The following is a 15,953-nucleotide window of genomic DNA, read 5'->3' on the forward strand; positions in this document are numbered from 1 at the left end:
GTTCCTCTTCGTTGCCAACGCCGATTTCCATCATTTCATTGGTAAGACTTTTGAGGGTCTTACCCTGGAATCTTCTATAAATTATTTTGTCATCATCAGAAAGTTGCTTATACTCAACTTTCTCAGGAAACAGATTTCCTACAAAAAGGAAAACAACAAAGTATCAAAGTCGGTTCAAATACACCCAAGCATCAACCTTAAATACACCCAAGCATCAACTTAATATACACCTATAATTTTGAGCTAGTTACCTGTTGCATTGATGCCAAGCGCATCAGCTATTGTTTTTGGTGTTATTTGGAAAGAACCATATCCTGTCTTCAGTCTGTTCTCCCCAAGTTTAAAGTTGTTTGCCAGTTCCCTTAAGAGTTGGTGATCCACCCTTAGTGGTGGGATGTGCATCAACCCACCGAATCCGAGATCCCTCACAATTGCCTTCTTCTCCTCAGTCATGTTTCTGAACTTATCACTCAGGAGATGTGTGGCACACTTAAGGTCTTTCGTTTGGTTTCTTGCTGCCATTTTCTCTGAAACGAAAAATACACCCAAAGATATCAGTAAGATACACCCATATATAAGAGTCAGATACACCCATTAATAACAGTAAGATACACCTACAGATATAATTTAGATACACTCATTGATAACAGTGAGATACACCCATAGATATGATTCAGATAAATCCATATATATCAGTCAGGTATCACTCAAACATGCTTCAATATCAAATTAATTGAGATATCAGTAAGATACACCCACATATATGATTCAGATACACTCATTGATAATAGTGAGATACACCCATAGATATGATTCAGATAAATCCATATATATCAGTCAGGTATCACTCAAACATGCTTCAATATCAAATTAATTGAGATATCAGTAAGATACACCCATAGATATGATTCAGATACACTCATTGATAACAGTGAGATACACCCATAGATATGATTCAGATAAATCCATATATATCAGTCAGGTATCACTCAAACATGCTTCAATATCAAATTAATTGAGATATCAGCAAGATACACGCATATATGAGTCAGATACACTCATTGATAACATTAAGATACACCCATATGTAAGAATAAGATACACCCATTGATAACAGTGAGATACTCCCATAGATATGATTCAGATATAGTATCCATATATATCAGTCAGATATCAATCAAACATGCTTCAATATCAAGCCACATTACAAGTTCAAGCAGTATACACCCCTCAATCTACGGAATAAACCCCCAAAAATCAACAACAATAGCAGCAGAACTTAGAACAAGAACGTAGAACGACGTAGAACTTAGAACAGTGTAACAAAGAAGCAAGAATAATAGTAAACCCTAGAAGAACGACGTAGAAGAAAAGTAAAATATACAGGAATCTTAATGAACTTACGTTGAGTATTGTTGCTTTGTTTTCTCTTTAGATTCTTCACGGAGAGTTTGATGGTGTTTTGATGGAGGTTTCGAACAACGATTTGTATATTTTGAACTTTGATTTTCGCTCGAAAATGGGAGGATTTCCTTGTTTTCGAAGCGCTTTGAGAAGTGAAAGAAGTGGAAGAGTCTGCCATACGTAACCGTAGTGTTGAGCGCGTGATTTTGATGCGCCATGTTATCTCTCTTTATGCGCGTGACTTGTGTTTGGGCTGGGCCAACTTGTAAGCTTGTATGTGTAGCCCAGCCCTTTATATATATCCAATAGACCCCTTTCTTTTGTGGTCAGTTTAATTTTCATTCAAAACAATGTTTTGCACGCAACACATACAGGAAAGTAGCCTCATATTATTATATTATATGGGGAGTGTTAGGGGAATAATAAAAATTTTGAATAACATGAACAACCACCAATCAAATAAAAATACACTATACTCTAATTTAATGTTACTAATTAAATTTACTCTTTTAACCCTATTAATTCACATTGTTTAAAAATCTTATTAGTTACCTGTACTTTTTCATATTATATAACTAGAAAAAGGTCTTCGAAAGTAGGGATATGCTCCAAGTAACTACCCTAATTGATAATAAAGACAAGTAGACAACAAAGGGATATATACAAGTACAACTTTTTTTTTAAAATAGTCTATTAAAATTGATTTTTGAAAATAACTTTTTTTAAAATTACACTACATATATTTAGTTAATCAAACTAAAAATAATTTTAATAACTATAAATAATAGTATTTAAAAATATTTTTGCTCTTTTAAACTTAAAAATTATTTAAATAAAATTATAAAAAAATAAATTAAAGACATGATGTTACCATCATCTTCTTATTCTAAATTTCTAATATTTTAAGTTTATCATTCCCAATAATAAAAATTGTATTTTAATACTCAAGTAAGTATGAATCGCAAAAAAAATCTAAATGTACATATTTAAAATAATGCATATCACTAAGTTTAGTTGATTTTAAGTCGACGAGAATTACCTTTCTTTATGAACTAGCATTTCTTTACTCAAAATACTTTTTTTATATATCTTTTTTATGACATGCTCTTTTTTCATCAGTCTATTTTTATGAGTTACCTTTTAGATTTAGTTAGTTTAAGAGAATGAACTTTCTTCTCACATGTTACTTGATGTTTTGTTGTGGTATCATGCATTGAGTCACATTCTTTTAGATACATATATAATCAATTGGAACTTTCTCTTCTAAGAAAAAAAAAATGCTCGTTACAATGTAGATATATTACACTCATAAAATGAGTTTTTTTTTTTTTTTGATAACTAACAATTCACTAGTTTCTCAAAAGGAAGTGAGGTACAATAGAAATCAACAAATACAATACATCCAAAAAAAAAGAGAAACAACCCAAATTAAAATAAAAAACACACACCACAACCGCAACAACAATCAAAAATATATAACACCTATGCCTACCAACTTACATTCATCCCATTCTTTAAGCCACATCTTATAGTCACTACAAAAAAAAGGTATGCGATCACGGTTAGTGAAAATGGTGACCATAGGTTTATGGTTACAATTTTTTTATCGTGGCCTATTCTCTTGTAGTCATAGATCTATGGTCACGATTTTTTTTATTTATGGTCATAGTTTCTATGGTCACGGTTGTAATGTTCAAATTCTAGTACTTTAGGTCGCGTTTTTTTACTATGACCATAGTCTTTATGGTCACCCCTCCCCAAAACCGTGACCATAGTTCCTATGGTCACTCCTCCTTAAACCGTGACCATAGCCTTATCCATGGTCACGGTTTTTCACCGTAACCATAGCCTTTATGGTCACCCTACCTTAACCATGACCATAGCCTTATCTATGGTCACGGTTTTCACCGTAGCCATAGCTTATCTATGGCCACCCTATTTTTAAACGGTGACCATAGCCTGTTTTATGTTATGAGATTTAATTTTTTTAAAGAATAATCACATCCCAAAATGATGATAATCACAAAATAAATCTATGAATGAGAAATTTGATAAATCCAAATCATAAAAATTTCATTAAAAACTAGATATCCATTATAACACTAATCAAAATAGGGTGTAATTTATCTATTACATATAACATCGGATAAAGTCTCTTATCAAAAAGTAAAGAACACATCAAAATAATACATTTAGATAGCCAAACTAATTATAAGACCCATCCCATCTTATATTTGTATAGAACATATTTTCTTCACATCATCATGTCCTCCTGCTAGCAAAAGAAATAAACATGTTAGAACAGAGAAAAAATATTTTTGATGATGCAGTACAGTTGAATAATGAATATGGAGCACAAATTTAATAAGTCAATCAACATGAAAATTTCATCCACTAAATAACAAGGAGCATTTGCTAAGGTTTTGAACTAAATAAAAAAGACATACTAGGTATAATAAAAACTAGTAATCTTAGGCCAATAAATCAACAATAAAGTTAACATTAAACTATTTTATATAACAAGTATGATATAAACTTACTGTTTAGTTCCTTCATTTTGAGATGCCATTTGAAGTTGTTATACACGATACCACAACAACTAGTCAACTCCTTTTGTCTTTACAAGTCCAAAAAAATTATCCTGTATACAAAACAAAACAAAAAATTCAAGAGAAGGTAAAGAACATTCAAGAGTAGGTAAACAAAATAATCAATTAACAAATATTAATCCGAATTAATATAAAATACAAAATAATTTCTATTTTAAACTTCTTGAAAATAATCAATCTTAAAATGAGACATAATCAAGCATATTCTAGAAAATATTTACAGTTTAGCAATTGAAGATTTTACATATCAATAATTAAAAAATATCTTAAAAAATACAGAGCTATTTGAAAAATCAAAGAAAATAGATACAAAAACATTTAAAATTTTTACATACTAATCACATAAATAAAGTTGATGCATGACCTCTGGAAAATAAATAAAATTAAAATTCCTAATCTATCATTAAGACAAAAAAAATATAGTCATCAACCAAGCCCACCACCACTATAATATATCTAATAACTAGCTCAACAGTAATCAACCAATAACATTAGGATTCACTCTCAGCAATTATTTATCAACAATTCATAATTCACACATAATCAATCAATCTCATAAAATCAACAAGCTCAATCATATTCAACATCCATATAGTCAATCAATTATTTACAATAATTAAACCCATTTGCAATTACTCAATAAACCTTGTGGGCATTCTTAAATTAAAACCGCTTAAATTAAACCCCCTACCTTGATGAAGCAATCGCATAATTTAACGCAAAAAGCTCCTTTATCCCCAATCATGGCAGCAGCAGCAACAATTCCAACGTAATCGGAACAGAGACAGCGACACCAACTATGATCACACTCGCAGCAATAATTTCGACATTTTCGGCAGAACACAGCAGTACTAAAACAAATATATTGGCTACCGTAATTAAAATAAGAATATAACAGAGAAGCAATGCTAAACAGAACAAGAGTGAAAGCGTTAAAGGGTTTTGAACGGGAGAATCGATGTCAGAATGAAAAGGATGCCGCAACAACTTGTCTTCTCTGGTGACAAGCTTCAACTGTGATAATTTCAGCAAACTCAACAGAGTCAAAAACATCAGAAGCAAGCGCAAGGTTGTTACAAAGCAAATAAGGTTCAGAGGTGGTGATTATGGTAGCTAGGCACGATTAACTCTCCTGAATTCCGGCGGCGACCAGGAATTCTAGCGGCGGCAGAGGAACGGCTCCTCCTCTGTTGCGTCACTTCCTCACACGCGTTGCTTCCTTCCTTTCTGCGGTAGCATCAACGACGACCTCCTCTCCCTGTTTGGTTCCTCCCAACGATGGTGGCGGCTTCCATCAACGACAACGGCGGCAAGGCGCGGCGACGGCGGCAACGAAGACGAGCTCCTCTTCCTCGCGTCGCGTCTGTCTCCCTCAACGCCTCTGCAAAGCAAATCTCTCTCTCCTCTGGCGCCTCAACGACAACGGTGACGGCAATAAAGACCCAGCCGCGTCGTCCCCTCCTCTCTTCCCTTCTTCTCCCTCGAGCTCCCCCTTCTCCCTTCTCTGTTTTTCCTTTCTCCCTCACTTACTGAGTGTTGTGTGCGTGTGTTTAGGGATTTAGGGTAGTAAATTGGAAAATTTTGGGATATTAGGGTTTTTATTAGAAATTTTTAGGACTAGTGTAAAATATACACGAGCAATATAACAATTTTACAAAATATTTGAGATAAAATAATAATTTAGAATTTAAATATAATACTATGAAGATTATTTTCAGAACACATAAAATTTCATTTATCAAGATATCATTGAGTTCAAATAATTATTTCTAATTTAAATTATAAAATAAACATACTAATCACATCTTATAAAATACTGTTAAACTCGAAATATCAATTACCTAAATTAAATTATATGTGCTTTCATTATTTTTTCATTATAACTTTAATTTCAATTTATATAAAATAACCAATTAAAATAAAAGTTGTACATAAGTATTAATTGACTTAAATCTAAAGTATTTACAAAAATCTATTTAATCATTCTTAATAAATTAATCTCTAAGAACTCAATTTAATAAAATAAACCATAATTTATTCATAATAAAAATTTCTTAAATTTAATTATATAACACTTTTATTATGAAGTTATTAAATCATTTTTTATATTATTAAGTTTTAAATCTTTTTTTAATTTAAAATTAATAGTATTCAACTTAATTTTTTATTTATAAAATTAAATTTAAAATTTTAATATCAATAAATCATATAAAATTATTATTAGCTTTTAATTATTAGAATAAATGACCATTTGTATCCATAAAAGATGAAAACACTGATATATATACCTACACTAGATCGAAACTAAACTTGTACCCACGCCCTCCGTGTGACAAAAGTACCCTACGTGACACTCAAACCCTCTAAAGACAGGGTACTTTTGTCACACTGAGAACATCTTGTGTGTGTACAAGTTTAGTTTCGATTTAGTGTAGGTACATATGTCAGCGTTTTCATCTTTTATGGGTACAAATGGTCATTTATTCTATTAAAATTTTTAAATTTTAAAAAAGATAAAATATTTAAAATTATAAAAAATACATAAAAATCTTAATTAATTTAAACTCAAATGATTAAAACTGCGACCATAGACCCCTTTAGGTCACCCCCCAAAACCGTGACTATAGACCCCTTTAAGTCACCTCCCAAAACCGTGACCATAGACCCTTTTAGGCCACCCTTCTGAAAAACCGTGACCATATACACTTTTTGGTCACTGTAAAAAACCGTGATCATAGACCCCCTTTAGGTCACCCCCTAAAACCGTGACCATAGACCCGTTTAGGTCACCCCCAAAACCGTGACCATAGACCCCTTTAGGTCACCCTCAAAACCGTGACCATAGACTCTTTTAGGTCACCCTTCCGAAAAATCGTGACCATAGACCCTTTTAGATCACCCTTTTTTTGAAAAATCGTGACCATAGCCCATTTTTGGTCACTATAAAAAATCGTGACCATAGACCCCTTTAGGTAACCACCAAAACCGTGACTATAGACCCTTTTAGTTAGAGAGAATTCGTGTGCTTGGGAGTCCCTGATAATTAAAAAAACCAAGATTTTTCCATAACTGCAATTTTAGAGAGACGCGAGAGTGAAAGCCTATGGGGTCGCTTCTGTAACTGGATAACCAGCACTGAAAATCGTCTTTACATTGGATGGTTTGGTGTTTTGATGATCCCTACTTTATTAACCACAATTTCTGTATTTATTATCACTTTCATTGCTGCCCCTCCAATAGATATTGATAGTATTCGTGAGCCTGTTTCTGGATCTCTACTTTATGAAAACAATATTATTTCGGGTGCCATTATTCCTACTTCGGCGGCTATAGGTTTGCACTTTTACCTGATATGGGAAGCAGCATCTATTGATGAATGGTTATACAATGGCAGTCCTTATGAACTAATTGTTCTACCACCTCCCAAAACCGTGACTATAGACCCCTTTAGGCCAGCCCCCAAAACCGTGACTATAGACCCCTTTAGGCCAGCCCCCAAAACCGTGATCATAGACCCTTTTAAGTCACATTTTTTTTAAAAACCGTGACCATAGATCCCTTTAAGTCACCCCTCAAAATTGTGACTATAAACCCTTTTAGGCCGCCCTTTTTTAAAAATCCGTGACTATATGTACTCTATGGTCACCCTTTCCAAAAAAACCGTGACCATAACTATTTTTTTCTGTCATTCTAAAAAATCGTAACCATAGAGAATCTATGATCACGATTTTTTTACCGTGACAAAAAAAATCGTAACCATAGACCCAAAATGTTATAGTGAGTGCTCAATTCAGCTTTTTAATTTCTCCATATTTAGGACTTTTTAATTAAACTCTGCCTTATTTTCATCCTCCATATACTCCATAGCATGACAAAAAACAAGACCATCCACCCCACTTTTGATCTTCTCGACACATAACATATTGACCACAAATTAAAACAGTCTCTGTAATCTTCTGGCCACACCCAAGATAATCCAAAGGAGTTTAAAAAATCACCCCATACCTTTTAAGACATTTCACAGACAAAGAATAAATGGTGAATACTTTTCACCTTCATACCACAAAACACACAAAACGCAAAAACTTGATCAATGATACTATATTTACTGAATTTATCCCTCATTAAATTTTTTCAAGATAACAAACCAAGCCATCTCAATATGAGGTGTCACAAGACTTCTCCACAAGTTCTTCGAAATGTTATATATATTTGGCTCCTCCTCTTTATTTTTATAGAAAACCTACAAAAAAAAAATTCACAGAAAAATTCTCACTGTTGTCATATTTCAAACATAACCTATCAATTCCTTTCTCATAAAAGCCCACTCTTAGCAAAATATGTTAAAAATCATACAAGGTTAGCGCCGTTAAAATGGGTCAAACCTATCGGACCAATCTATTTATCCATTTAAATAGGTGGACTTTGTCTCTAAAATTAAGTCTTGGGCTAAACGGACTAAGCCTGATTAATTCAAAAAAATGACGAGTTAAACGGGTTAATCTGTAGGCTAAATGGGTGGCTCGTTTATTTTTTTTATATTTTTTAAAAAAAAATAACACTTTTAGCCGATATTTCTTCCGATCCGATCCAAAAATCCGACCCACCAACTAAAAAAAATATTATTTCTTAATTTTTTTATTTAAAAGTGATATTTTTTATCAAAAAATAAAATAAAAAGATAAACGCACTGACCCGTTTAACCCACCAAACTGACCATAAACGGTGCGGATTGAAAAATTAAGATCCGTGAATGAAACGAGTTTAAACGGTCCAACTTATTTAACTCACGAGTTTAACAATCCGGACCTGAATGAGTCAGACTAGCCCATTTGACCCCGGTGGCTTCTTTCTATCTTTTTAACGGTTTTTTCCATTGCAAATTCTATACCCACAATAAGTCGTTCCGCAATCCATATTCGTTAATAACGTAATTTTTATCAACAACTAGCATAAACAACTCTGAAAATAAATCTTTTAACCCCCTTAATGAATTATTAGGTATTATGTTAATTAATGAAGGATTACTATTTATATTCATAACATTTTCTATGAAATCTTCTTAGAATCTTAGATCAAAACTAATTCTTTTTACGTACTCTTTAACTTAATTCTTAATAATAATGAGTTTAGAGAATATTTCAGAACAAATAGTAATTATATTTGGTAAAATATTTTTTAAAATTTAAAATCATAATAAATATAAATATAAAGATAAATTTAGATATTATTAATATATAATATTATATTTTTTAATTTTAAAAATTATAAACTAATTTTTAAAAATACCACTAACTTTTAAAAACTATAAAAAAAATACGTAATTTTTTTCTATCAAATACAAACCAATAAAATATTTATGCTTTAAAAAATAGAGTAAAGTATCGTTTTTGTCCCCAACATTTGGGGTAAGTCCTATTTGTGTCCCTAACGTTTAAATCGTCCTATTTATATCCTTAACATTTATAAAGTGATTCAATGTTATCCTACTATCAATTATACTAGCAAATCAGATTATATTTTTCAATTATTCTCACTTGAATGTATTCATTCTCAATTAGGTCTCACTTGGATGTGTTTGATTTTAATATTATACCCATTATTTGTGTTTAGATTCAATTATGTCCCTAGAAAAGTGAATTATGTAAATGGTTGTAGGAATTAGTTTCAACATTTGATGAGCTATTTTTCGGAGTAGATCATCGATTCTATCCTAGACATTTGTATTCTAACTTCAAGAAGAGATTTTTAAAATTCAAACTAAAGCGCTCATGATGTGTAATTGACGGCAGGATAACATTGGATCACTTTTACAAAACGTTAGGGATACAAATAGGATTTACCCCAAACGTTGGGGACAAAAACAATACTTTACTCTACAAAATATTATCAAACCAAGTCATATATAAATACTAAGATTTCTGTGTTAAGTTAGCTCAATCAAAATCAATTAGACCATTAATATATAGAAAGTTAGATATGTGTATAAAACTAACTAATAAATAGAATATTTTTTAGAAAGTCACTTTCACGGAAACGTCAAAATATGAAAATATTTTTGCTCCTTCCTTCCAATTACTACATTCCAATTTCCTCACAGCAGACGGTTAAACTGCTCCTTTTTCTATCATTTAATGATAAGATAGTCTATGGGGCGAATAGATAGGTCGACCTCATTTGATACAGATTAATTAAGGTACAATAATTTTTGGTACAGCACAGCTAAAAGAAATGGAGGTAATCAACATATCTAAAGCAAAGATAACATTAATTTTTTGGGTAACAAGATAACATTAATTCAAGACAGTAGTAGAAAATTTTAGGCCGGTGTTAGAATTTAGAATATCAGAAGAGCTATTGAAGGTGATCTATGTATATAAGTATATTGCTTCAAAACGCAACATATTGCCTCAATAAATACACTGTAGTGAAGGCATTGAATTCAAGGTTTGGTGTACTAGATTTATTTGGCGGGGTTTCATTGTTCTTGGCTTCCTTAGTTTTCGTTTTGTTCTTTTAATATATTTTTATAAATTTAATTAGGTGAAAATCTAGGTACAGTCAACTTCACGTGAAGTTAACAGTTGAGAGACGTTAAATAATTCGAATAATTTGACTAAATTTTTATCTAACGGTTCTCAATTATCAATTTAACGTGAAGTTAACTGTATAAATTTTTAGGACATATGTTAAGATTATTAATTTAAAAATTATAAAATTTAAACTTTTAATATATTTATTAAAATTCTACTCACAATAATTATTATCGGTGGAATCAGCTTCATGTTTCGGGTCTTTTACACTGTATTTGGAACAAAAGAAAACTAAGAAAGAAAATAGAGAGAATGAAAATGAATAGAAAACTTAGTTTTTCTTTGATTGGATGTGAAAGGAAATTGGATGGAAAAGAAAAAGATTGACGTGGGACTCATGTTTAAGTTTTCACTTCACTTATGCAAGAAAATTGAAAAAATTTTGTACATAAGTATAATATTACAAATTTACTCTTTATGTTATATTAATATATTATAATTTTTATATAATATAAATAAGGATATTAATGTAATTTTATTTAGGTATCATTTTCTCTCTTTTTATTTTTCTTTCTATCCAAACAAGAAAAAATTTTCTTTCTACTTTCTTTCCTTTTATTTTCTCCTCATCCAAACAATACAAAAAAATTAATTTTTTCTTCTATTTTCTTTTCTCTCATTTTCTTTTCATCCATTTTCTTACCATTTATTTTTCATTTTGCATCCAAACAAATCCTTAAGGAAATGGTTTTTTTTTTTTTTTTTTGTCAATAAAGAAATTGTTTTTGAAATCCAAATTTTAATGTAACATGAAAGCACACAGAAAAAATACCTTCGAGAAATAGTGGGTTCCAAAAATCCAATATCAACCAAGACAATTGGATTCGATTATCCTGTGACCTAAAAGTTAGCCCATAGCCCAAAAGAAAAAAAGTGATCCCACATTTTTTTCTTAAAAAAACTGAGTTTGTTTATTTCTAATTGTATAGAATATTATTTAAGAGCCCCAAAAAAAAACCTATTCAGGATGTAACCTCAAAAAAGATTTTGAGGCAAAAAGTTCTTTTAAATTTTAATGTTCTTTTTTAGTTGATGCCTAGATCAAATGGCAAATTAGATTGCTTCTGAATATAGTTACACTTACACAGTTACACTACACCCCCGACAAATAAAAAAAAAAAAAGTTACACCAAGTTTAAATCTCATCACTCGGATAAGGTTTAAAAATCTCATAGTGTGAGTGTGGGAGTTATATAATGATAATTTTTTTTTTCCTTTTTAATGAAAACTAAATATGTACCTAAAGTCCTAAATAAATATTTAAACCCAAATTTCATGTGTAATCTTGGGTGTAGATTCAAATAGCTAACATTTAATTTGGATATATTGAATTCATTTTCCTATATAGATGCATGTATGTATGTACTATGTACTATGTACTGTTTTATTGAGGTACTCAACACCTCACTTTTGCAACTGAGCAGTAACTAGACAATGCTGATTCTGCTACTACATCTCTATACGCTTTAAGCAGTCACAGACTCTTCTCACTTTCTAACCCAACATCATCGTGTTTTTATTCTATTTAATTATTAGAAGTAACTACCTATAAAATTTCTCTAACTAGGAATATATATTTAATTTGGTCATTTCGCTTCATTTTTATTAACGTGCTTAATCTAAAAAAACGGACTTTAATTGGAGGAAAAATAAATGAGCTTCTTGTAGTTTCTGAATTCTCTGCTAACAAATTTTATAAATTATTATTGCAATAATAATAATACTCTCTTAATAAGTTAATTCATATCATGAATTGATGAACAAATGAACAAGTAAAAATGTCAATAGGTGTGTGTGGAGTTGATAATATCTAGCATCAACTCTTTGGTTTGCTGAACCACAAGGGCTTCACCATCCATGCCCTGAAGCATAAGATTGTGAGTAAGGTGATAGAGCATAGTTGCTGAAATGAAAGGAAATAATGGTAGATGACTACTCACCTGTATAGAAGCTGTGATCAAAAGTGCTCCTTTCATGGTTGTAACATTTGTGTCTATGAGCTCTATGCCAAACGAATGAATGGCATCCATCAACTGTGTGAACCTTCCCTTCTTCTTCTCGATGATCAGCTTCAACCACAGCTTCTTTCCATCAATGTTGGTCACTCTCACCTCTTCCTGTAAAACAACATTATTATAATTGTACTTGTAAAGGTGCCAATTGGAAAAAGCTAAGGTTAACCTTTATCCCCCATTCTTTCATGGCTTCACCATTGTTAGTCTCATTAGTCTTTGGTTCTACAAGTGTTGTCTCCGATGTTGCTTCTATTTCCTGAAGCTCTCGGGTGAGACTGTCAACTTTGTCTTTAAGGTTCTTAATGTAAGTGATGGCATCCTCAATTATTGTTGCTTTGTTCATCTGAAGAAATCAAAAGCAGGCTTCATAATGAGCAGAGAATTACAAGAAAGCATTGGGTAATTAAAAGAGAAGGGTTAAGGTGGTTGCATTTGTGATGATGGGGACTAAGGAGCGCAGCATCAAGAGCCTGTCACTCAGCTTCTGTCTCCTCCTCCTCTCAGTCTCAAGGTTCTTGGATTTGTACACTACTGTGTCATCAGCATCATAGTTCCTCCTTCCCATCCTCCCCCTCTTGTTGATGCTACTGTTTTCAGCATTGAAATATAACTCATCTACAGACACTGTTAGCCTATTATCATATAGGTTTCCCATTCTTGGAGCAACTTTTCTTAAGAAACAAATTAAAATGCTTCTCACAAAGCAATCATGTCAGATCAGAGATGTTGTTGTATATTTTGGCGTGTGTGTGTTTTATGGGGGGATTTCATTTGGTTGGTCCAAGAGTTAACACACCTTATTCTTGTGAGAGAGAGAAAAAGTTGTTTTTTTTGGGTCATAAAAGTGTCATGAGAAATCAAATTTATTTTAAAATCAATGTACACTTGAAAATAAAAAATTGTAGAGCTTCACAAGGTAAAAGTATAACATTAGATCATTAATGAATTAATGCAGTTTAGTTAGTGGCCTATAGATGAATTAATTTATTTGTGGTATTTGTGCATCTACATGAGCAAACAAAATGTGAAGTTTGGGAACTGAGTGATGTGTGGCAGTTAGTCCTTGTTGACTGCCAAAGTACGATTGACTGAGGTTGTTAGAGCAAATGGCCACATCCTTGATGCCTTTTGCTTCTTAGAAAGTTCCAAGAATTTTTGTTAAGTACATCAACATGATATAACCCCAACTTGTCATGTGCTGTACCTACTGTGAGTAGTCTCCTTAGCTTTCCTCTCATGTTATGCTCATGTTATCCTCTGTTGGGCCAACACTCTGATCTGAGCCCAATAAGAAAATCAAAATGGGCCTTAACATGATATGATCCAATACTCATTTACTGTGAGACTGAGACCTAACATGAGTTCTTCCGCCACCCTCCAATTCTTGTAGCGAAAAACGCTCCACGCTCCACGGCCATGTATCGTCGCGTTCTCCACCGCAGCCTCTGCACGGCCACACAATCCGCCACCACCTCCTCCGCCGCATCAACAACCAGCATCAAGGCAATATCTCAGGACCTGTACAAGGAATCGAACTTCAGGCTACTCGTGGAGAAGTTCAAGAAGGCCTCCGACCTTGAGCGCTTCCGCAAAAAGACTGGCATATACGAGGACACCGTTCGCCGCCTCGCCTCCGCCAAGAGATTCAGCTGCGTCCGCAACATCCTCGACCACCAGAAGAAGTACCCGGAGATCGACAAGGAGGGCTTCTGCTCCCGCATCATCACGCTCTATGGGAAATCTCGCATGTACCGCCATGCCCGCAAGTTGTTCGACGAAATGCCCCAACGAAACTGCACTCGCACCGTGCTCTCCTTCAACGCCCTCCTCGCCGCGTACCTTCACTCTCGCAAGTTTGACCTCGTCCACACCCTTTTCAAGGAGCTTCCCAAGGAGCTCTCCGTGGAGCCTAACTTGGTGTCCTACAACACCCTCATCAAGGCTTTATGCGAATCTGGTTCTTTCGATTCAGGGTTGGAGATGCTTGACGAGATGGAGAAGAAGGGAGTGAAGCCTGATTTGATCACTTTCAACACGCTGCTTGATGCGTTGTATGCAAATGGTCGTTTTGAGGATGGGGAGAAGCTGTGGGTTTCGAAGCGTGGGAAGGGTATTGCACCTGATATCAGGACCTGCAATTCGAGGTTGATGGGGTTGGCTCTGGAGAAGAAAACAAAGGAAGCCGTTGAGTTCATCGAGGAAATGAAGAAGGATGGTGTGAAGCCTGATGTTTTCAGCTTCAATGCCTTGATTAAGGGGTTTGTGAATGAGGGCAATTTGGATGAAGCAAAGAAGTGGTTTGGTGAGATTGGGAAATCTGAGTTTGATCCTCATAAGGTCACTTATGCCACACTTGTTCCTTTCCTGTGTGAGAAGGGTGATTTGAAAACAGCACATGAGGTGTCTAAGGACATCTTCAACCATAGGTTGCGTGTTGATGGGTCGTTGCTGCAGCTCGTGGTTGATAAGCTGGTGGCCGAGTCTATGGTTTCAGAGGCGGAGGAGATTGTGGAACTAGGGAAAGCAAATAAGTATTGCCGCTATAAGCTAAATTTGCCTGGACCAGCAGAGGAAAAGAAGAGCGAGTAGAGTAGAGTAGAACCCTTTTGTGTGTGTGTGTGTGTGTGTCTTGTGTCTACCGTTAATCTTGCACTTTATTTGATGTTCTGTCATAAGTGGTGAATTTGCCATTGCCACTAAAAATGGCTTAATACGTTTTGTTTAGCATTCTGAGATCAGTAAACTGATTGCTTGAAAATGGCCTTTGCTGTGCGATTGCGCTGCTCCTTTTAGGTCCTTAGGTATTAGCCATCAAATGAATTATTCATGCGAACTTGGCCTTATGAGTAATTGGTTATGTCCCAAAGAATGAAAATGTCTTCAGTCTCGTGGCTCTGACATATGGCTTTTTTACACCTACAAGAGCCAAAGTAAGTTTGTCTTCATTGATACACCATATATCCTTATGCAGTTATGCTATCTCTTAACATTTTTCTCTACTTGGCATTGGCAAAGATGCAATTCCATGGTCGTTTCTTAGCTCCCTCACTTTGTCTTTCAGTCGAGTTGAGTTTCCAGCCTTGAATTTTGACTACAAGTCTAGAAGTGATGGTTTATGTTCAGAAATATTCATTTAAAAATAATTTGGCAGATATTAGAGTTTTTATTTTTTGAGAATGCTCTTTTATAATTATATTATTTTGGTCTGATATCGGCTGGAGAAGAATAAGAATCTCGTTTCATCTTTCAGCCGGAGAGTAAAGGCTATCGTTGATTAAGATAAGAGATTACCATAAAATTATTTGGTGGGTTCCACAGTAAGATAAGTTATT

At 33.5% G+C, this 15,953-nt stretch overlaps 2 protein-coding genes across 2 annotated transcripts; one reads left to right on the forward strand and one right to left on the reverse strand.

Annotated features, from left to right (window-relative positions):
• Nucleotides 1-12,330: 12,330 nt before the first annotated feature.
• Nucleotides 12,331-13,426, reverse strand: DYT1 (basic helix-loop-helix (bHLH) DNA-binding superfamily protein). The gene is made up of 4 exons (XM_088505751.1): nucleotides 13,052-13,426; nucleotides 12,788-12,964; nucleotides 12,547-12,723; nucleotides 12,331-12,468 (listed from the first exon to the last, which is right to left on the reverse strand). Exons 1-4 carry the CDS (start codon nucleotides 13,274-13,276, stop codon nucleotides 12,388-12,390), a joined length of 660 nt encoding a protein of 219 aa, XP_088361877.1. The 5' UTR covers nucleotides 13,277-13,426; the 3' UTR covers nucleotides 12,331-12,387.
• A 407-nt stretch (nucleotides 13,427-13,833) lies between these two features.
• Nucleotides 13,834-15,620, forward strand: LOC107626249 (uncharacterized). Its single transcript, XM_016329087.3, has one exon. The coding sequence runs from the start codon at nucleotides 14,038-14,040 to the stop codon at nucleotides 15,208-15,210; it is 1,173 nt and encodes a 390-aa protein (XP_016184573.1). The 5' UTR covers nucleotides 13,834-14,037; the 3' UTR covers nucleotides 15,211-15,620.
• The last annotated feature ends 333 nt before the right edge of the window (nucleotides 15,621-15,953 follow it).

Source organism: Arachis ipaensis, chromosome B2 (genome assembly GCF_059453495.1).
Source record: "Arachis ipaensis isolate K30076 ecotype BB chromosome B2, ASM5945349v1, whole genome shotgun sequence".
NCBI lineage: Eukaryota > Viridiplantae > Streptophyta > Magnoliopsida > Fabales > Fabaceae > Arachis > Arachis ipaensis.